Source organism: Ovis canadensis, chromosome 3, assembly GCF_042477335.2.
Source record: "Ovis canadensis isolate MfBH-ARS-UI-01 breed Bighorn chromosome 3, ARS-UI_OviCan_v2, whole genome shotgun sequence".
Taxonomy (NCBI): domain Eukaryota; kingdom Metazoa; phylum Chordata; class Mammalia; order Artiodactyla; family Bovidae; genus Ovis; species Ovis canadensis.
In genome coordinates, this window is record NC_091247.1 from 90,745,400 (window position 1) to 90,767,025 (window position 21,626).

The following is a 21,626-nucleotide window of genomic DNA, read 5'->3' on the forward strand; positions in this document are numbered from 1 at the left end:
TAAATTTATTTTCTTAACCCATTACTGACCAGAGACATTTCAATATTCACTTACATACCAAGTTGCTTGCCACTGGTGTTAGTTTCTATAAAAATCCCCCAGTCGATAAAGTTCAAGGTATTGAAGAATTTTCTTCTTAGGCGCCTTCCTTGGCTTGCCAATGGCTGTTGGCTCCCTGTGTCTTCCCATGATTTTCCTGTGTGTGTTTTAATTTCATATAAAGACCACCAGCCCTATTGGATCAGGGCCCACCCCAGTGACCTTCTTTAATGGTCTTTAGCTCATTTAAAAATACAGTTACAGTACTGAGGGGACATGACTTAACATGAATTCTGGGGACACAATTCCACCCGTAACAGTATATAACAAATTTAATAATTAACCTGGAAAAGACTCCACATTCATAAAAGACCATTGATGGTGGGGTGGATAACTGGTATGCATATGTTCATTGACATAACTCTGAGGTAGAAATTTTCTAAAAAAAAAAATGGTGATTTATTTTGCTTTTAACATACAGTGGTAAATATTTTGGGATCATCAAGTTTTTAAAATTTGCTGGTCCTACTTTATACATTACAATACTAACATAAGCTCATTCATTAGCTCTTCAATTTCAATGTAGGAAAGGGATCCAATTAACACCTACTAGCAGCTTGGCTAAGAATGGACATTAAAATCAGACAACACATCGTAAATATAAAGTCCTTTTCTCCAAATGTGTATAAAAGTTTTGAAACAATCACTGCCTGCTCCACAGGACAATTTGGATTTTAAAAATCTTCCAGACCTGGACTAGCATAACCCTGTGTAACATTACTTATAACAGTTTAAACAATATTTTATCGAAGACTTTTGCACTTGACATTTGATAAAGAAACAATAGCCAAGGAACTGCATAACCACAAAATGAAAATCTTATAAAATATTTCCACCACTATTTAAATGCCAGATTTAATCAAGCAATAGTAAAAAATATCAAAACAAAAACATAATAATACAACCTTCTGTTTAAAATAACAGCACTGTTCTGCCTCTTTTCCACTAAATTTTACATATGAACAGACTATATATACTGTTTTGTTTTTCAGAGAAATGTCCATTTGGTCTGTCACACCACTCAGGCTCACACTGAATCCTTTCCCTTCTGAGGATATACGACTCCATGATGTTTCCGTATTTCCAGCAGTTGGGGTTAGGTGCAATGTCTGAAGTATAATACATTTCTCTTTCTCCTTTACACAGTGCAGAGTATACAGGCTTAGGTTATGTTAGCTTCTCTTTTACTCCAGGTCACTGTCTTTTTCTAAATTCAAGGCAGTATTCAATGGAGTGCAGTAGTTTGGCTTGTCAGAAGGTACAAAGCCCGGCAGACACACACACTTATAGGACCCTTCGGTGTTGATACACTTGGCATTCTTGCAGAGAGACATCCGGTTGTTCAACTCATCACACTCGTTGACATCTGCAATAAGCCAAACCACGGAGGTAAGCACTCCTCCTATCACTCTGGGAGGAGAAACACTCAACAGCTTACCTGAGGCCCTGCCTAAACACAGCCGGCTATTCCGTGCTCTCTCCATGGTAAGCTGCGTAGTCTTTCCTCTTACTGTCTGTTTATGCAAGGTAAATATGACTTTCTAGATCGCAAAAAGGTGAGTATCCAAGGGATTCTAGAATTTCTTTCCCTGTTATTTGACATAACAGGGACCATTTTGTCAGCTTGAGTTTTTATAGTCAAGGAAACTAGAAGAACTATCTTACTTCTAAATCCCTTTCTGCAGATGTGGAAGAGCAGTTAGGTTGTCAAGAGAAATACAGAGCCTCCAAGAAGCTGGTCTCAAGGCTTAAGTTACTTTCTTAGATTTCTTTCCACAGGAAAGAAAGTCTTTTATGCCCCTGAAACACGTGTAACAACCTGGGTTACCTATTTTTCGACCACCACAGACTGAGACTAACAAAATTGAAGTGGGAAAACTATAGGAGGGAGAAAAACAGCCACAAAAATAGGAAAAACAAAAAACAACCCTGCAAGTCAGGTCTTTCAGCATGGAGGCCAGCAGGCTCAGGAACACAGCATCAATTACACAGGAAGGAAAAAAAAACCCATTTACTGTTTTTTTAAAGGTAAAAGAGAAGGCTACATGAGAGTTTTATTTAAAAAAAAACTTTCTCCAAAATGGAAGTATTTTCTTTTTCATCTGTATGTCCCTCATGCTGGCATCAGCTGTTCAGGGAAAACACTATTTGCCTCTGAGTCAAAAGCTCAATTTAAAAGAGTCTAAGTAATTACCCCAAATGTTCTGGTGTTTCCTCCATAGGTACCATTTATATGAATTCTTAAGTACTTCTTTAAAAATCATAGTAAAATATACAGAACATAAAATTGGCCATTTTAACCATTTTTGAGTGGATAGTCCGGTGGTGGTATGTACCTTCACATTGTTATGCAACTGTCACCACCATCCACCTCCAGAATTTTTCTCTTCTTCCCAAACTGAAATGCTGCAAATCTTCAATGTACTAGACTATATGATGTCCAGCCACAGGGCATCTCAGGAAAAGGATAATTTCCCATCAGATACATATGGTTCTTACCGACACAGGTCATCTTGGCCATATCCAAGTGATACCCATCAAAGCAATCGCAGGTATAACCTTCCTGCACCCTGACACAGCGGCCGTTTTCACATCCATTGAGGATGCCACATTCTTCAGCCTGCAACTCCTCAAAGCTATTTAAAAAACCTGGAAGGGAACAAACAGGAGGCAAGGAACAAATCTTCATCCTCTTAACACCATTTTTAAAAACAACGTGATTTGAAGGTTATGGTTCATCATACATATTTCCAGTACCTTAAAGATAGCATTGAAATTTAAGCGAATATATTTGTACATGATATTAAGCATTTAAAGTGTTACAAACTTAGTATGTTGTACAGATTAGCCCCACATTTTGAATTCTGATGTTCTGAATCAAAATCACATAATACAGCAAGTAGGTTTTTTGTTTTTTGTTTTTTTCCTTTAGTTAACATCTTGTATAAGATTTCAAGTCTCCCAAGTTCTCAGTAAGGCAAACGTCAAAACATCTTTCAGGATGGAACCAATGGAATTCATGATCAGCGTAGGTATTTGCTAAGAGGCACGAGCATTGGAGGCAGCGCTGTTTGATTGTGTGTTCCAAGAGCAGAGAAAAGCCAGGCTGGCCTTGCCTTAATAAGGTCTGTTTGTTTGCCCTGGCTTTAGAAGGAGCCTTACAAAAGGGCCCTTGGGGGATCAAAGGCTAAAGTGAGTTAAAGGGACTCCAAACATCCTGATAGAAAAATACATCATACTTCTATTTAGAAAACCCAAAAACTTAAAACAAAGACGCTCTTGTTTAGTTCTGAATCAATTTAAAGAGAGAAAGAGCCAGTTTAGCAATACAAAAGCAATGTAACCAGGCGTTAAGAATATTTTAGTTCTCTTTATAGAGAGGAAAGTTGTAAATATAAATTTATGATGACCCCGAAACATGTGGCCTTTCATCCTCTCCCCTGCTCCTGAAGCTACTGCCGTGGATTAACTTTCAGGGGGAAGAAAAAAAAAAATCTCCCTAGGGCCGGAAATAATTGGCCTTTGAAGTAATTCTCCAGTGGAACTGCAGGGGGCAGCAAAACATCATTGCTTATGCAGCTGTAAGGTCTAACATTTTACAGCGTAGGCTTTTAATTAATTTAATTGACGGCTAATTACAATATTGTGGTGGGTTTTTGCCATACATTGACATGCCTTTTTACGTGTCCTGAGATAACAATGTGGGATAAAAAGTAGAGCTAGTGAGTTAGCCAGTATATAATTTCATTGTAATTGATTTCAAAAAAGCAGCATCTTGGACATGGAATTGTTAAACTGTCTCAGAAATGTACATCAGGACTTGTTCATTGGAGTGGCAGCACAGGGGCGGAAGGAAGTATAAAGGGAGGGATGCATGTGTGTGCATGTCTTGGCTATACTGTAAGACTACACTGTCATTAATTCAATGGAAGTATACCCCCTTGCTAATACTTTAATAGTTTAGATTGGATAATGAATCATTTTAGAAGCATTAATATTAATACTTTGTGTACCTTGTTTTATCTTGTCTTTAATTGAACATTAAGGGAAAGCAGGATTTTATTCATACCTCTGCCAATATCATTAGTTAGAAACTTATTGCCATTTTTGTCTTTTCTGAAAATTTTACCAAGAGTAGCAAGATTTTATATATATTTCTTTCCAGATTGAGTTGGTATAGTGTATCAAACTGCTCAGCTTTGGGACATTGATAAATATTCATGCATGTATAAAAGCATGATATATAACTATGATTTTAATTACTTAAAAATGGATGCTTAGTTGTATAAACACACAAATGAGACTTGAAAGGACACAAACAGTAAACTGCTTGTGACTAAGGATGACTTTGTTTTTTGGTTTCCTATAATGCACAAGTTAACTTTTAAGAAAGAAATATTATGAAAAAAACTGAGTAATACATCTATGACATGCCATTTTAAAAATTAAAGTGAGAAGAAATGCAACTAGCCATTAAGACTGTCAGCAGATCCTGAAAGCCAATTTGAGAAATACTGACAAGAAAGTCAACCTATGGAAATACTTCAAAGTCCAGGTATCACAGCAAAATCATTTTAACTTTAGTAAAAAATATTTTTATTACAGAAATTAAAACATGAAATTAAAATTTGAAACTCCTACACACACATTAAACAGACTCCCCCAAATACTTGTACAGGACTCCAAAACACCAGCAAAGCACACAGCCCCTGCTCTAAATCGTGCTTGCTACCTATTTTTATAAACAAATTTTACTGGAACACAGCCTCAGCTGTTCACTAATACCTGTCTGTGGCTGCTTTCCTAATAGCAGAGCAGAGCTGAATATCAGCCGCAAAAGAGACTATATAGTATGCAAAGCCCACAACTTTACTGTCTGGTCAGCTATAAGGAAAGTTGATCTCTAACTTAAGGTAACACCAGTCATTCGCTCAACTTTAAACAGAAAGACAGGACAGGGTGGATCACAAGGTTGGTAGAAATCTCAGCCTCTCTTTTACTACCTACCCTGTCTTCAGCAGGGGCAAACAACCTGTGATCCTGGGCTGAGAAAGAGGAGCTGTTTCTCTGTAATTCATAAGAACTTTAAAGGCCATTACATAGTTAAAGCTGGGGCCCTGGAACTGCATCTTAGTTTCCTATGTTGCTAAATAGAAAATTGATCTGATACCACTGTGTTTATTTTCTAACATTTGTAATGGATTTTGTTTTAATGTTTTAAAGCAATGACAGCATTTATTAAAAAAAAAAAAAGGTACATAAGCCAATACCTAAGGCAGAACATTTCAACATTAAAATTCGTGGCATCTGAACTGTAAGGTATTAGAGGCTACACACACAAGCATGAGATTGTGTCAGTTACATATAGATTTACCCTGTTATTTTGGATTTATCAGGCAGGCAAAACTGTACTTTCTTTCAATTTTAATATTTATTCTCCCTTTCTTTTTTAAAGTAAATGTTTACTGACCTATAACATATACACAGAAATGTAGAAGTTATAAGTGCCCAGTCTTAGAGCCGTCAATGTATTTAAGCATATTTCTTGAAGGAGGACATGGTTATCTGTGGTTGATTAAAAGAAATAATCTAAGGTGTTAGAAGGCAGGATAGTGGTTACCAGGAGAGGAGAGCTGGGCAAGGGCACCAGAGGCCCTCTGCATGCTGCCAATGCTCTAGACTCACTCAGATCTAGAAGACCCAACCTCGCTGGTTTAATAGCATGCTGTTTGAATGGAAATTTTAAAGCAGTTTTAGGTCAGCTGAGGGATCAACATACTGCACCTTTCAAAAAACAGGAAAGAAAGGAGGGAGGGAAACACTTTAGGACTAGGAACAGAAGCAGCTCCATAGGCAGCCATGAAGCTCATACTGCTTCTCAGGACACAGATCCTGGCTAGTCTGCCATGCGCACAGGTGATAAGAAAGAGCGGCCTCGTATTTTATAGTGTCAGCACTCTGGGCTGCAGGGTGTGGGCCAGGCGCCTGGAATGTACTGCCATCGTCCCCTCGGGAAGGCAGACCGCCTCCTGTCTACTGATACTGCAATTTTTACCATCCCATTTGTCAGACTTCACATAACTCATCTGTTATTTGCAAGCTCTGGTCTCTCCCACAGACACGTTTAGCTTGTGTGGTTCCCCTCTCCAGGACACTCTGGTGGCACCTTCAGGCATTTACTTTCTAAATGGGAACAGGGTTCACACATACACATCCCACCTCACGTTTAAACTCTGCTCACAAATCCAGGAAAAGCCATCACACATCATCATTTCTCGCTTAGTAAACCCCCTCACAAATGAATTCTAAAAATTCATCTCTGACCAGGAGAGAGCAACTGTTTTACTTCCCATTTAAATGCTTGTAAAGATACAACCAAACTATTAGGAAAACTGTGCCCCTTAAGCTAGGCCACCACTTCATGAGTAAAGAAATGACTTTGTCATGGAAATTATAAGATGATTTTCTGTAAAGAAAATAAACATACAGTGTTCCTAGCAGTGAGACTCGTAATATGATCCGGTGGTTCTCAAACTTGGGCGTCCATAAGGATGACTCAGAGGGTGGGTCTCACCCTAGTTCCTGATTCAGGTCTACAGCATCACCCACAGACCTGCATCTCTTACAAGTTCCCAGGCACTGCATTTTGAGAACCACTGACTAAACTTCAAAACCACAGTTTAGTTTCAGAGTAACTAAAAAAATTGTTGCTTACGGTCCTGGACGAAGTAGGGATCAGCTTCGGGAGCATACTGTGCACTGAAGTCAACCAAGGCATCCCGTCCATACGGCCGCCGGCGTCCCGTGACGGGGATGTTACACAGCTGGGCATAGTCGTCTGCGAAGGACACGACAACAACCGTGGCATACCATCACTGTTTGCTCACACGAGGGTGCGTTCACCCGCCGTGTGCCCCTGCCTCCCACGCACACCCCCGACCCTGGGCCATCTCAGTATCCTTCATAGGCGCTCTGCACACCCACATATGACTCATACTCTTCAGCACAATTAAGATTCTGAACAGTCGATGCCATTAGTTGCTGAACAGTTGGTAGAATGCATCCCAGGAGAGAAAGAACTGAAAAATCGAACCATCAGAGAGTGCAGCAAGCCTTTGGAAGAATGGCTTTATCTGAACCCATCAGGTGTTTTCATCAAAACATTTTAAATGTATAAAGCAGTCATTCTTACAAATACACATTTGCCCACTCACTGGAAACAGGAAAAAAAAAATGCATTTTTGGTGATCTAAAAATGAGACACAACCAAGCAAGGATGCTAGTAAGTACCATTTGAATTTAGTGGCTATGATTATACTTCTCTACTCAAGACCTGGTCCTTAATCATAATAGTGAGCATTATAACAGTGATAATGAAGTAATGGCTCTAGTAACAATAGCTAATAGTTGTATAATGTTGGCTCTGTGCCAGCTACTGTTTTAAGTACTTAAAACATTAATTCATTAAAGTATTTACACCACCCTATGAAAAACTATTATCCACATTTTACCAATAGGAAATAGAAGACATGGAGTGGTCAAATGACAGCTGGTATGAGGCAGAACCATACTTGAGCTCAGTCCAGCAGGGAGTTAACCAATAACATAACATTTCTTCCTCTCCTACGCCTATCTCAGCTCCTCTGTAACCCCATCCTTGCCTTTTCTGCACCTTAGCTAAATTCATCTGCAGTCACCACTCCTTGAGGCCATTTTCCCTCCTCCATGGCCCACCCAGCACATGGGATCTCGGTCCTCCATTTGTCATGAGGTGATCACGTTTTCACTGCATTTCCTGGTTCCCCCAGGCTCTTTCCTGTATGGTGGAGCAGAATTATTCAGAAGGTCTAGAAAGGAAGGCTTTGGAAGAGACAGCCTCATCTTCTGAATGCACATTTTACAAAAACTATACTGCCTGAGGACTCATCTAGCAGTTGGTGAGAATTCTGAGGCTCCCCAGACATCAACAGCTCTACCAGAACTGAGAGCTGCGGCTCAGCCAGCCCCAGCACTGGCTGGACACTCTTAGGGCGGCCACCTAAGGTAGCCGCTACATTTGCCTGGACCACAGATTGAAGGAGTTTTCCTCTATTTTGCTTCTTTCTGTAACAAAACTAAAGAAAAGCACTGAGGCAAGAGGGTGAATTCTCAAGGCTTTCTTCCATCACCTCTCCTTAAAGGGGTCAAAGGTGTGTGGCTGTGTGTGCACACGCATGCCTATGTGTACACACCTACACATTCTCTCCTAAAGTGAAAGAAGGGAGTGTAAAGCCAGAAAAGACCCTGAACCATCAGAGATGGCAGGATTATGGTTGTCCCTTCTTACAAACTCTCCTGGTGGGAAGCATTCCAGGACACAACGCCCCCTCCCCGCCGCCCCACCGTGACTTCCCATGCGCTCTTCCATGAAATCATTTCATGAGAAGTGTTAATTTTATTAAGGAGAAAGCTAAACCTGGAAAAAGACCCTTGACTCGCAAAAATAAAGCTTCAAACAAAGAGAACACAAGTGGTTGTCAGTTCTGCTTAAAGTCTGAAAGGGAAGAATAAAGGATTTCCCTGTGAGGGCAAGATCGCAGAAATGTTGACAAGTTTGACACGCTGAGGTCATTCCTGTTCTCTCATGTCTTTTTATATACATTTGTTGTACATCTGAAAGGGAGACTCAAGATTTTATACGCAGGCAACAGCTGTGATCAAGAGTAGATATTAAAATTAATTCGTGTTCATATTTTGTAAGCCTAGTCCAGAGATGGCTGAGCAGCACACTCCTCTCTAGCACCTGGCGGTCAGGTCTGGAGCCTGTGGCTTTTCCCCTAGACCATGCAGCCTCCACCCTCCAAGCTCTCACCATCTAACATCACGAAAGGAAGGGATCAAATGGGGGGAGGAGTGGAGGAGGAACAGACTTCTGTTCCTATGGGATGTTTAGGAACAGCATCCTGGGAAAGGTAGTACTTCATGAGCGGGATTTACTTCATAGAAGCTATCTGGGATTTTAAAAAGCACTTACCCAAAGGCAGGGAAGAGGAACTAAAGAGTCTCTTGATGAAGGTAAAATAGGAGAGTGAAAAAGCTGGCTTGACACTCAACATTCAGAGAACTAAGGTCATGGCATCTGGTCCCATCACTTCATGGCAAATAGATGGGGAAAAATGAAAAGAGTGGCCGATTTTATTTTCTTGGGCTCCAAAATCACTCTAGATGGTAGCTGCAGGCACAAGATTAAAAGATGCTTGCTCCTTGGAAGAAAAGCTATGACAAACCTAGAGGGCGTATTCGAAAGAAAAGACTTCATTTTGCCAACAAAGGTCCATATAGTCAACACTGTTTTTTCCAGTAGTCATGTATGGATGTGAGAGCTGGACATAAAGCAGGGTGAGTGCTGAAGAATTAATGCTTTGGAATTGTGGTGCTGGAGAAGACTCTTGAGAGTCCTTTGGACTGGAAGGAGATCCAACCAGTCCATCCTAAAGGAAATCAATCCTGAATATTCATTGGAAGGACTGATGCTGAAGCTCTAAATACTTTGGCAACCTGAGAAGAGCCAACTCAGTGGAAGAGACCTTGATGCTGGAAAGACTGAAGGCCAAAGGAGAAGGGGGTGGCAGAGGATGAGATGGTTAGATAGTACCACCAACACAAGGGACATGAATTTGAGCAAACTCGGAAGATGGTGAAGGACAGTGAAGCCTGGTGTGCTGCAGTCCATGGGGTCGCAGAGGGTCAGACCCAACTTAGCAAATGAACAACAACAAAAATCCAAAGGCATCACAAAAGCAACCTGTGAGCTGTGTTTGGGGACCACCAAGTGGTCCATAAGAAGGGCTCTGAATGTGACCCAGGCTGCAAAGGGAAGCAGAGGATGGTAATGTGGATGGGGGGACCTTTGGTGTTTGCTGCATCCTCCTTCCCTCCATTGCTGGACAAGTGTTTTTCTCTCAGCTTTCTAGAACTTACTGTCCTTTGCTGCTTCACTTTCTCTAACACGTTAACAAGCCAGATGTCAAGGTAGTTCTGGTCAGTTTTCAAAACATCACTTCTGTGTTAGGCGTACTCTTTTGTATTTGAAGATGAGCTGCAGCCCCATCAGCACTGGGGCATGCGTTTTGAGTTATTTTTCTGGGAGCATGAATGGGTCTGTTCTAATCCATCCACGCTGCCTCTCCCGTTGCACACATTCTTGGCCAGGGTCAAGGTTGACACGAACAGGGGGTAATGGAAAGAACATGGGCTTCCAAGGCAGAAGCAGGAGCGCAAGTTCTGATTATGCTACTTCACTTTCCAGCTTAGCAGTTGGAAAGCAACGTAGCGAGTCTCAGTTTCCACATCTGTCACATGGGGATAATTCCTATTTGCCTCTGTGTTAAAAATGAGATGAGGGACTTCCCTGGTAGTCTGGTGGCTAAGACTCCACACTCCCAATGCAGGAGGTGTGGATTACATCCCTGGTCAGGGAACTACATCCCGCATGCTGAAACTGAGAGTTCACATGGCACAACTAAAGATCCTGCCTACCAGAACTAAAAGGGCCCGTATGCCACAAGGAAGGTCAAAGACCTCACGGGCCACAGCTAAGACCCAGTGCAGCCAAACAAAAACCAGGTATTTAAAAAAGTGAGATGTTACATAATTGTTCTTGAATTCTGAAGAACCAAGAAAATGGAGGTTATGGGTTTTTCTCTTTAGGTAAAAATCACTCGAGGCCCTGCTGAACATCTGGAAGTAAATGAGGATTGTCAATGACAGAATGATTAATAGAGATTTTAGTGTTAGCAAAACTGCAAAGGTAGTTGTCAATGGTCTAAGAATTGCACAAGAAATTAAGAGCAATGAAAGCACAGCCTCTAGCTGTTTGTAGATATTGTTTCAAGATCAAGAATTCTAAAATAGATGCAGGGAAACTCCAACTCAGTAAACAGAGAAAGACGTCCTCATGCATTTCATCTCAACAACTAATGACTGCCTGGGGAATTGTAATCACTTGGTTAGACAGTGATAAGGTATGAACAACAGCACATTTTAACACCAGACCAATAGAACACATAATACAGAGGGAAAACTGATGTTCAGCAGTTGTTAGTATATGCCTGAACCTTTCAGGAATGCCTCGAGTAGCCAGCAGGTTTCTCATTATCTTCTAAGGGACCAACTGGAATATCAGCGAGTCCTGGGTAAGGCATCACCTTCAAGATCTGGGCACATGCACCTTTCTAACATATGCTGGGTCCCTGAGCATCCCAAGCCACAACCAGAACCCATCGAGCTTGGAGGTACTTCGCCTTGTTCATCCCTAGGGTTGAGTCATGGCTACAGTCCAGTTTGGGGAGGCAGTGAGTTGTGGTTGGCTGAGGGCATGGAGCCCAGGAACAGCAGACCTCTGAATTTCCACAACTCCTGATGGGAACCCATGCGAATCTCTTGGCTGCCATTTCATCCAGTTCAACATGTAAAAATGAACAGATTTTTTTCATCCCTAAAGTCATTTTCCGTCTGCAAGATATTCCTTACTTAAACAGGGTACTTAAGAGTACGCCTTACTTAAGAGTTCATATGGTGCAACAAAGATCGAACATATAGCAGGATGCAACTAAGACCCAGCACAGCCACATAAATACAGATTTGGAAAACAACAACAACAAATTAAGCACCTAGTTAAGCACCATCTAGTTGTCTGGGGCTAAATGCAAAGGGCGAGCGTGTACTTTCTAAGGGAAAATTCATTTCTTTTTTATTATGATGAACACAAGCAAAATTTTATTCCACTACTTTATGAAAAGTCAATGTACCATCTCTAGAGAGTCACATTATGATCTGGATTGCTTTGTTTACTCTCTATTTTTAAAGAATAACCTTTTTCATTTTATATATTCCAATTAAAAATTTTATGGTAAAAAGCCATTGCTGGGGAAGGGAAAACTTTCCTACTGCCCCTCTTGAATTCCTTGGACTGGTCTAATAATTAAATTGATACAGATTGACGAGAAAAAAATCAATCTGTACCTATGGAGGTCTCATCGAAATAAGACCTCCAAAGTAAAGAAAGCAGGCTGTTTTTTGAAAATCATTTTTAGACAAATAGACAATTATTTGTCAAGATATAACAAAATAAATCTTAACCTTGAATTCCCTAACTGTGATGGTAAGGATTTTTTTTTTTTTTTTTGCAAATGCCGTTTTGGGGACACTATACCTGTTCGTCCGGGATCTAGCCGCACATGAATGTGAAAAGAAGAAGTGGAAATAGTCACACCTCAAAGCCTCACTCCAGAGAAGGCAATGGCACCCCACTCCAGTACTCTTTCCTGGAAAATCCCATGGGTGGAGGAGCCTGGTAGGCTGCAGTCCATGGGGTTGCACAGAGTCGGACACGACTGAGCGACTTCCCTTTCACTTTTCCCTTTCATGCATTGGAGAAGGAAATGGCAACCCACTCCAGTGTTCTTGCCTGGAGAATGGGACAGGGGAGCCTGGTGGGCTGCTATCTATGGGGTCGCACAGAGTCAGACACGACTGAAGTGACTTAGCAGCAGCAAAGCCCCACTCATTGCACTCCTCACCTCAGTAGGCACAGCTGTTAAGCTCTTGATCAGAGCTCTGAGTGACACACATGGGATGGTGTGGGCCACCACCCCCCACGTGGCCTAAACAAGATCCAGGCCACGGCTCACACTCATTTCCCTGGCATGGCAGATTCACATGACACATGGTGCCGCTTTAATTTTAAATTGGAAAAAGAAAACTTAAAAAATTGCCCCCGAGAGCCAGGAGATCTGAGGCCCCCACTGTCTACAGCAATAGTAAGCACATATCCTGGCAGGAAATCTCCATTACTTTTGACAGACACATCTGCAGGGCTGGTCTGGACAGTCACATGTCACAATGCCACTCTGGCACGTGAGGACACTGGGAGGTGAAGTCTCTTGACTGAGGCAGATTAAATTCAGCTGCTATTAAAAATGATGAAAAAGCTGTATTTTGTTCTCCACACATCAAGGCTGAAAACCGAGTGCTCTGAAGTTTCAAGTGCATCATTTTCAAATAAAGGTGAAGTCCTTGGAAGAAAAGTTATGACCAACCTAGATAGCATATTTAAAAGCAGAGACATTACTTTGCCAACAAAGGTCCGTCTAGTCAAGGCTGTGGTTTTTCCTGTGGTCATGTATGGATGTGAGAGTTGGACTGTGAAGAAGGCTGAGTGCCAAAGAATTGATGCTTTTGAACTGTGGTGCTGGAGAAGACTCTTGAGATTCCCTTGGACTGCAAGGAGATCCAACCAGTCCATTCTGAAGGAGATCAGCCCTGGGATTTCTTTGGAAGGAATGATGCTAAAGCTGAAACTCCAATACTTTGACCATCTCATGCAAAGAGTTGACTCACTGGAAAAGACTCTGATGCTGGGAGGGATTGGGGGCAGAAGAAGGGGACGACAGAGGATGAGATGGCTGGATGGCATCACTGACTTGATGGATGCGAGTCTGAGTGAGCTCCAGGAGTTGGTGATGGACAGGGAAGCTTGGTGTTCTGCGATTCATGGGGTCGCAAAGAGTCGGACACGACTGAGCGACTGAACTGAAGGCACAATGGTTGCGCGGTGCAGCAGCAGCCAAGAGGAGCTACCCCACATGCAAGGTCAGGAGCGCGGCCGAGAGGAGCTACCCCATGCCTAAGATCAGGGGTGGCAGTCAAGAGGAGATACCCTGCGTCCAAGGTAAGGAGCAGCGGCTGCGCTTTGCTGGAGGGTGTGAAGAGATAACCCATGTCCAAGGTAAGAGAAACCCAAGGAAGACGGTAGGCACTGAGAGGGCATCAGAGGGCAGACAGACTGAAACCATAATCACAGACAACAAGCCAATGGATCACATAGGCCACAGCTTGTCTAACTCAATGAAACTCAGCCGTGTGGGGCCACCCAAGACAGACGGGTTATGGTGGAGAGGTCTGACAGAATGTGGTCCACTGGAGAAGGGAAGGGCAAACCACTTCAGTATTCTTTCCTTGAGAACCCCATGAACAGTATGAAAAGGCAAAATGATAGGATACCAAAAGAGGAACTCCCCAGGTCGGTAGATGCCCAATATGCTACTGGAGAAGAGTGGACAAATAACTCCAGAAAGAGTACAGGGACAGCACCAAAGCAAAAAACACCACCCAGTTGTGGATGTGACTGGTAATAGAAGCAAGGTCCGATGCTGTAAAGAGCAATATTGCATAGGAACCTGGAATATTAGGTTGATGAAGCAAGGCAAATTGGAAGTGGTCACACAGGAGATGGCAAGAATGAATCTTGACATTCTGGGAATCAGTGAACTAAGATGGACTGGAATGGGTGAATTTAACTCAAATGACCATTATATCTACTACTGCGGGCAGGAAGCCCTTAGAAGAAATGGAGTAGCCATCATAGTCAACAAGGAGTCTGAAATGCAGTACTTGGATGCAATCTCAAAAACGACAGAATGATCTCTGTTCATTTCCAAGGCAAACCATTCAATATCACAGTTCCAAGTCGATGCCCTGACCAGCAACGCTGAAGAAGCTGAAGTTGAATGGTTCTATGAAGATCTACAAGACCTTTTAGAACTAACACCCCAAAAAGATGTCCTTTTCATTATAGGGGACTAGAACACAAAAGTAGGAAGTCAAGAAACACCTGGAGTAACAGGCAAATTTGGTCTTGGAATACGGAATGAAGCAGGACAAAGGCTAATAGAGTTTTGCCAAGAGAACATACTGGTCATAGCAAACACCCTCTTCCAACAACACAAGAGTAGACTGTATACATGGACATCACCAGATGGTCAACACTGAAATCAGACTGATTATATTCTTTGCAACCAAAGATGGAGAAGCTCTATACAGTCAGCAAAAACAAGACCAGGAGCTGACTGTAGCTCAGATCATGAACTCCTTGTTGCCATATTCAGACTTAAATTGAAGAAAGTGGGGAAAACCACTAGACCATTCAGGTATTACCTAAATCAAATCCCTTATGACTATATAGTGGAAGTGAGAAATAGATTTAAGGGACTAGATCTGATAGACAGAGTGCCTGATGGACTATGGATGGAGGTCCATGACATTGTACAGAAGACAGGGAGCAAGACCATCCCCAAGAAAAAGAATGCAAAAAGGCAAAATGGCTGTCTAAGAAGGCCTTACAAATAGCTGTGAAAAGAAGAGAAGCGAAAAGCAAAGGAAAAAAGGAAAGATATAAGCATCTGAATGCAGAGTTCCAAAGAATAGCAAGGAGAAATAAGAAAGCCTTCCTCAGTGCTCAGTGCAGAGAAATAGAGGAAAACAACAGAATGGGAAAGACTAGAGATCTCTTCAAGAAAATTAGAGATACCAAGGGAGCATTTCATGCAAAGATGGGCTCGATAAAGGACAGAAATGGTATGGACCTAACTGAAGCAGAAGATATTAAGAAGAGGTGGCAAGAATACACAGAAGAACTGTACAAAAAAGATCTTCCCGACCCAAATAATCACGATGGTGTGATCACTCACCTAGAGCCAGACATCCTGGAATGAGAAGTCAAGTGGGCCTTAGGAAGAATCACTAAGAACAAAGCTAGTGGAGGTGATGGAATTCCAGTTACGCTATTTCAAATCCTGAAAGATGATGCTGTGAAAGTGCTGCACTCAATATGCCAGCAAATTTGGAAAACTCAGCAGTGGCCGCAGGACTGGAAAAGGTCAGTTTTCATTCCAATCCCAAAGAAAGGCAATGCCAAAGAATGCTCACACTACTGCACAATTGCACTCATCTCACACGCTAGTAAAGTAATGCTCAAAATTCTCCAAGCCAGGCTTCAACAGTGCATGAACCATGAACGTATTCCAGATGTTCCAGCTGGGTTTAGAAAAGGCAAAGGAACCAGAGATCAAATTGCCAACATCCACTGGATCATAAAAAGCAAGAGAGTTCCAGAAAAATATCTATTTCTGCTTTGTTGACTATGCCAAAGCCTTTGACTATGTGGATCACAATAAACTGTGGAAACTTCTGAAATAGATGGGAATACCAGACCACCTGACCTGCCTCTTGAGAAACCTATATACAGGTCAGGAAGCAACAGTTAGAACTAGACATGGAACAACGGACTGGTTCCAAATAGGAAAAGGAGTGCGTCAAGGCTGTATATTGTCACCCTGCTTATTTAACTTATATGCAGAGTATATCATGAGAAACACTGGGCTGGAGGAAGCACAAGCTGGAATCAAGATCGCCAGGAGAAATATCAATAACCTCAGATATGCAGATGACACCACCCTTATGGCAGAAAGTGAAGAGGAACTAAAAAGCCTCTTGATGAAAGTGAAAGAGGAGAGTGAAAAAGTTGGCTTAAAGCTCAACATTCAGAAAACAAAGATCATGGCATCCGGTCCCATCACTTCATGGGAAATAGATGGGGAAACAGTGGAAACAGTGGCTGCCTTTATTTTGGGGGGCTCCAAAATCAGTGCAGATGGTGATTGAAGCCATGAAATTAAAAGATGCTTACTCCTTGGAAGGAAAGTTATGACCAACCTAGACAGCATATTAAAAAGCAGAGACACTACTTGGTCAACAAAGGTCCATCTAGTCAAGGCTATGGTTTTTCCAGTGGATGTGAGTGTTGGACTGTGAAAAAAGCTGAGCGCTGAAGAATTGATGCTTTTGAACTGTGGTGTTGGAGAAGACTCTTGAGAGTCCTTAGGACTGCAAGGAGATCCAACCAATCCATCCTAAAGGAGATCAGTCCTGGGTGTTTATTGGAAAGACTGATGTTGAAGGTGAAACTCCAATACTTTGGCCACCTGATGCAAAGAGCTGACTTTTGAAAAGACCTTGATGCTGGGAAAGATTGAAGGCAGGAGAAGAAGGGGACGACAGAGGATGAGATGGTTGGATGGCATCACCAACTCGATGGACATGAGTTTGGGTAAACTCCGGGAGTTGGTGATGGACAGGGAGGCCTGGCGTGCTGCAGTTCATGGGGTCGCAAAGAGTTGGACATGACTGAGTGACTGAAGTGAACTGAAGGGCTAACCCATATTCATAAAGGAAAGTGGGTCGTATATTTCTAGACCAGGTGTTTTTCTTACACGCCTCCACATTATTAATTGATGATGGTGTTTGGAACACACACACACCAGATGTGGAGGAAGGAGATGGGGAGAATGAAGATTTATCCTAATGGCTGCTGAGCCAGCTGTACAGCAGGCATTTTTCTTTGAAATTAGTAAGAGCTATGGAATTAGATAAATGTTGACCATTTACAGAACATACTGTCCAATACTGAGGACAGAGGAAGGAACATCGAAGAGGATTATCCTGGCAGTGCCACACCTTGTGGAGTTAAGACATCTGCCTGCTCATGCTCATTTTCAGAGAGTAAACGCTTACCAAGAGTGCCTGCGTAACAGGCAGCAACCCTGCTCTTCTGATGTCAAAGCCTGCTGAGCCGGGAGAGAAAACTGGGTATCCTAAAAAGAGAAAGGACCCGGAGTCAAAAGCCCTGAGTTCTAGTCCTACTGCTTCCTGTTCTTTGGACTGGAAACCTTTCTCTGAGCTTTATCTGCTGAACATAGATTATGGTCCTCTGCCTTAGCAGCATTAAAGGAAACTTATTGTTCCATTCAGTGATTGACTCACTCACTCATCCAACCAGAGGCTGAGAATATTATCAGGCAGAATGGGGTTTGGGAGGAACAGGAAGGATAAAATAACAGGACTCTGACATATGCAATAATGCATGGAGAAGGGGCAGTGCCTAGAGTCAGTCAGGAAGAGCTGGGGAAGGTTTTACCTTGGAGGTGAGCATCTACAGGAACTGGGTCAGCCAGGTGAAGAAGAGGAGGGATGGTACCTCAGAGTCCCAGGCATATAAAGTGGATAAGAAAGCCTCGGGAAAATGAAAAGACTATGTAAACACTGCCTGCTACAGACCTCTGCTAAAGGACAGTAAAAAAAAAAAAAAAAAAAGGGTGAGGGGGAGTTAGTTAATGTGCACTATTATTTTGGCACTGGTGTGCCAGGTGCTATATACTTTTGCACACCCTTTAGCCTTTATTTTTTTTTTTTTTCTGGTCACACTGCATAGCATATAGGATCTCAGTTCCATGACCAGAGATTGAACCCATACCGCTTGCAGCAGAAGCATGGAGTCCTAACCAATGGACTGCCGGAGAAGCAGAATCACACACTTTTCCCTTTGAATCTCAGAATCGTACGCAATAACTGTAATTAGCTCCTTTTGTTTCCAATAAAAAAGCTAAGGTTTACAGCAAAACTGTCCTAGCTTAGTTGACGGATTTGACTCTTAGTCTGTCTGCAAAACCATGATCTTTCTATTCCACAGCTGCCCTTCTGAAACCCTGAGAAGAAAATTATTAAATACATTCCTAAGACTGTAAGCATCAGGTGAGTACTCAGTTTGGTAATAAGCATCTGTGACTGTAATTCCAGGGAGAGTAATAACCATGAATGCTGATGAGCTCAGCCCCACCAGAGTCAGCTTTATCATTAGCAGGATTTATGTTTATTGAATTTGCTCGATTTATTAGGTGAAAGAGATCAAATTGCTTAATGTTCAATTAAACTGTACTTGTCGAGAACAGGGAAGTAATGAAGTCTAAAGTCTTGGCAGGGTTTGTATTCTGCGGGACTCCTGTGAATGTTAAGGCTCTAAGGAAACTCACAGGCCTTAGACCAATCAAGTTCTTCCACCCCCAACCTTCACCTAGTGCTGCGCCTTCCAAGTGGAGTCACTCTCAGCGTTTTCCATCACATTGCTGTTTATGTAGCCAGACTCTAACTGGAGACAGAGATTTGTTGGGTATGAATGCCAAAAAAATGGAGGTTCCGTTTAGAAATAATTTCTAAAACCTGGATCCAACATTTATAGACTTGTAATAGCATTAAATTATGCCACACATAAATACCTTAAAATAATGATTGATAACTTATGAATTTCTTATGAAGGCCTGCATGAAAGGTTCCCCCCATTTCTAAGTAAATAGGACTTTGGAAATAAAACATTATATCTTACATTGAGACAATCTCAAGAAATCTCAAGAAATATGAGCAATGACATAACTTCTAAAATTTGATAAGAGATAAGCCTGGACAATACAATCAACAGGCAAATGGGAGACAAGTTCAACATGTTAATTTTTCTAAGCTGATCTATTTCATATTTTTCCAACTGGAAGAACATATGAACCGTTTCATCTCCTCCTTTCTTATTAAGTACCACTCTGAAGTGACAATCTGAGAAGTCAACAATTAGGAAAAACAAACATTACATGGAAGGAATACATTTTGTTTTTTTCTATTTTTTTGCATTAACCAAGGAAGAATTATTTTTAAAATTTGAGCTATGTGTGTGCTTAAGAATGAAGGGTAGAAACTTCCCTGGTGATCCAGTAGCTAAGTCTCTGCACTCCCAATGCAGGGGGCCCAGGTTCAATGTCTGGTCAGGGAACTACATCGCATGTGCTGCTCTAGGACTTAGAATGCCTCAACGAAGACTGCAGATCCCGTGTGTCCCAACTAAGACCCAGTGCAGCCAAAATAAATACATATTTTTTAAAAAAGGGGAGGTTACACAACATAGGGAATATACTAAATGCCACTGAATTACTCACTATAAAACACATCATGTGCATTTAACCCCAATTAAAAAAATAAGAAAAAAGTTTTTTTCTTTAAAGTCCAGTATTCATCTAACTTTTCTACTTTAATTGGTAAAATGAGAAAAGAAGATTAGTTAATCTCTAAGGTCCTTTTGAGCTTACGTATTCTACAATCCTAAGCAGAATATTTTTTCTATTAGACTGCAAAATAATGGGAAGACAATTATATAGGAGGCCATCCCCAAGACCATCTCCAAGAAAAAGAAAGGCAAAATGGTTGTCTGAGGAGACCTTACAAATAGCTAAGAAAAGAAGAGAAGCTAAAGGCAAAGAAGAAAAGAAGAAGGCAAAGAAGAAAACTCTGCATACACATTTGAATACAGAGTTCCAAAGAATAGGAAGGAGAAATAAGAAAGCCTTCCTCAGTGATCAATGCAAAGAAATAGAGGAAGACAATAGAATGGGAAAGACTAGAGATCTCTTCAAGAAAATTAGAGATGCCAAGGGAACATTTCATGCAAAGATGGGCTCGATAAAGGACAGAAATGGTATGGCCCTAGCAGAAGATATTAAGAAGAGGTGGCAAGAATGCACAGAAAAACTATACAAAAAAGATCATCATAACCCAGATAACCATGATGGTGTGATCACTCACCTAAAGCCAGACATCCTGGAATGCGAAGTCAAGTGGGCCTTAGGAAGCATCACATCACTATGAACAAAGCTAGTGGAGGTGATGGAATTCCAGTTGCGCTATTTCAAATTGTAAAAGATGATGCTGTGAAAGTGTTGTACTCAGTATGCCAGCAAATTTGGAAAACTCAGCAGTGGCCACAGGACTGGAAAAGGTCAGTTTTCATTCCAATCCCAAAGAAAGACAATGCCAAAGAGTGCTCAAACTACCGCACAATTGCACTCATCTCACACACTAGTAAAGTAATGCTCAAAATTCTCCAAGCCAGGCTTCAACAGTACATGAACCATGAACTTCCAGATGTTCAAGCTAGATTTAGAAAAGGTAGAGGAGCCAGAGATCAAATTGCCAAATTCCGTTGGATCATAGAAAAAGCAAGAGAATTCCAGAAAAAAACATCTATTTCTGCTTTATTGAAGCCAAAACCTTTGACTGTGTGGATCACAATAAACTGTGGAAAATTCTGAAAGAGATGGGAATACCAGACCACCTGACCTACCTCCTGAGAAATCTGTATGCAGGTCAAGAAGCGACAGTTAGAACCAGTAATGGAAACATGGACTGGTACCAAATCGGGAAAGGAGTACCTCAAGGCTGTATATTGTCACCCTGCTTATTTAACTTATATGCAGAGTATATCATGTAAAATGCTGGGCTGGATGAAGCACAAGCAGGAATCAAGATTGCCAGGAGAAAGATCAATAACCTCAGATATGCAGATGACACCACCCTTATAGCAGAAAGCGATGAATAACTAAAGAGCCTCTTGAAAGTGAAAGAGGAGAGTGAAAAAGCTGGCTTAAAACTCAACATTCAGAAAACTAAGATCATGGCATCCAGACCCATCACTTCATGGTAAACAGATGGGGAAACAATAGAAATAGTGACAGACTTTATTTTGGGGGGCTCCAAAAATCACTGCAGATGGTGACTGCAGCCATGAAATTAAAAGACACTTGCTCCTTGGAAGAAAAGCTATGACCAACCTAGACAGTGCATTGAAAAGCAGAGACATTACTTTGCTGACAAAGCAAACCTAGTCAAAGCTATGGGTTTTCCAGTAGTCATGTATGGATGTGAGAGTTGGACCATAAAGAAGGCTGAGCACTGAAGAATTGATGCTTTTGAATTGTGGTATTGGAGAAAACTCTTGAGAGTCCCTTGGACTGCAATTAGATCCAACCAGTCCATCCTAAAGGAAATCAGTCCTG

The 21,626-nt window shown here is 41.6% G+C and overlaps 1 protein-coding gene across 28 annotated transcripts in view; it reads right to left on the reverse strand.

Moving 5' to 3' along the window:
• Nucleotides 1-241: 241 nt before the first annotated feature.
• The window catches only part of LTBP1 (latent transforming growth factor beta binding protein 1), a 458,228-nt gene continuing 436,843 nt past the window's right edge, over nucleotides 242-21,626 (reverse strand). For all 28 annotated transcript variants that reach the window (XM_069583578.1, XM_069583577.1, XM_069583571.1 and 25 more), the window contains 3 exons: nucleotides 6,815-6,937; nucleotides 2,599-2,748; nucleotides 242-1,465 (listed from right to left, as the gene is read on the reverse strand). In XM_069583578.1, the coding sequence (XP_069439679.1) occupies nucleotides 1,284-1,465; nucleotides 2,599-2,748; nucleotides 6,815-6,937 (455 nt within the window). In that variant the 3' untranslated portion in view covers nucleotides 242-1,283. The remainder of the gene's footprint in view (nucleotides 1,466-2,598; nucleotides 2,749-6,814; nucleotides 6,938-21,626) is intronic.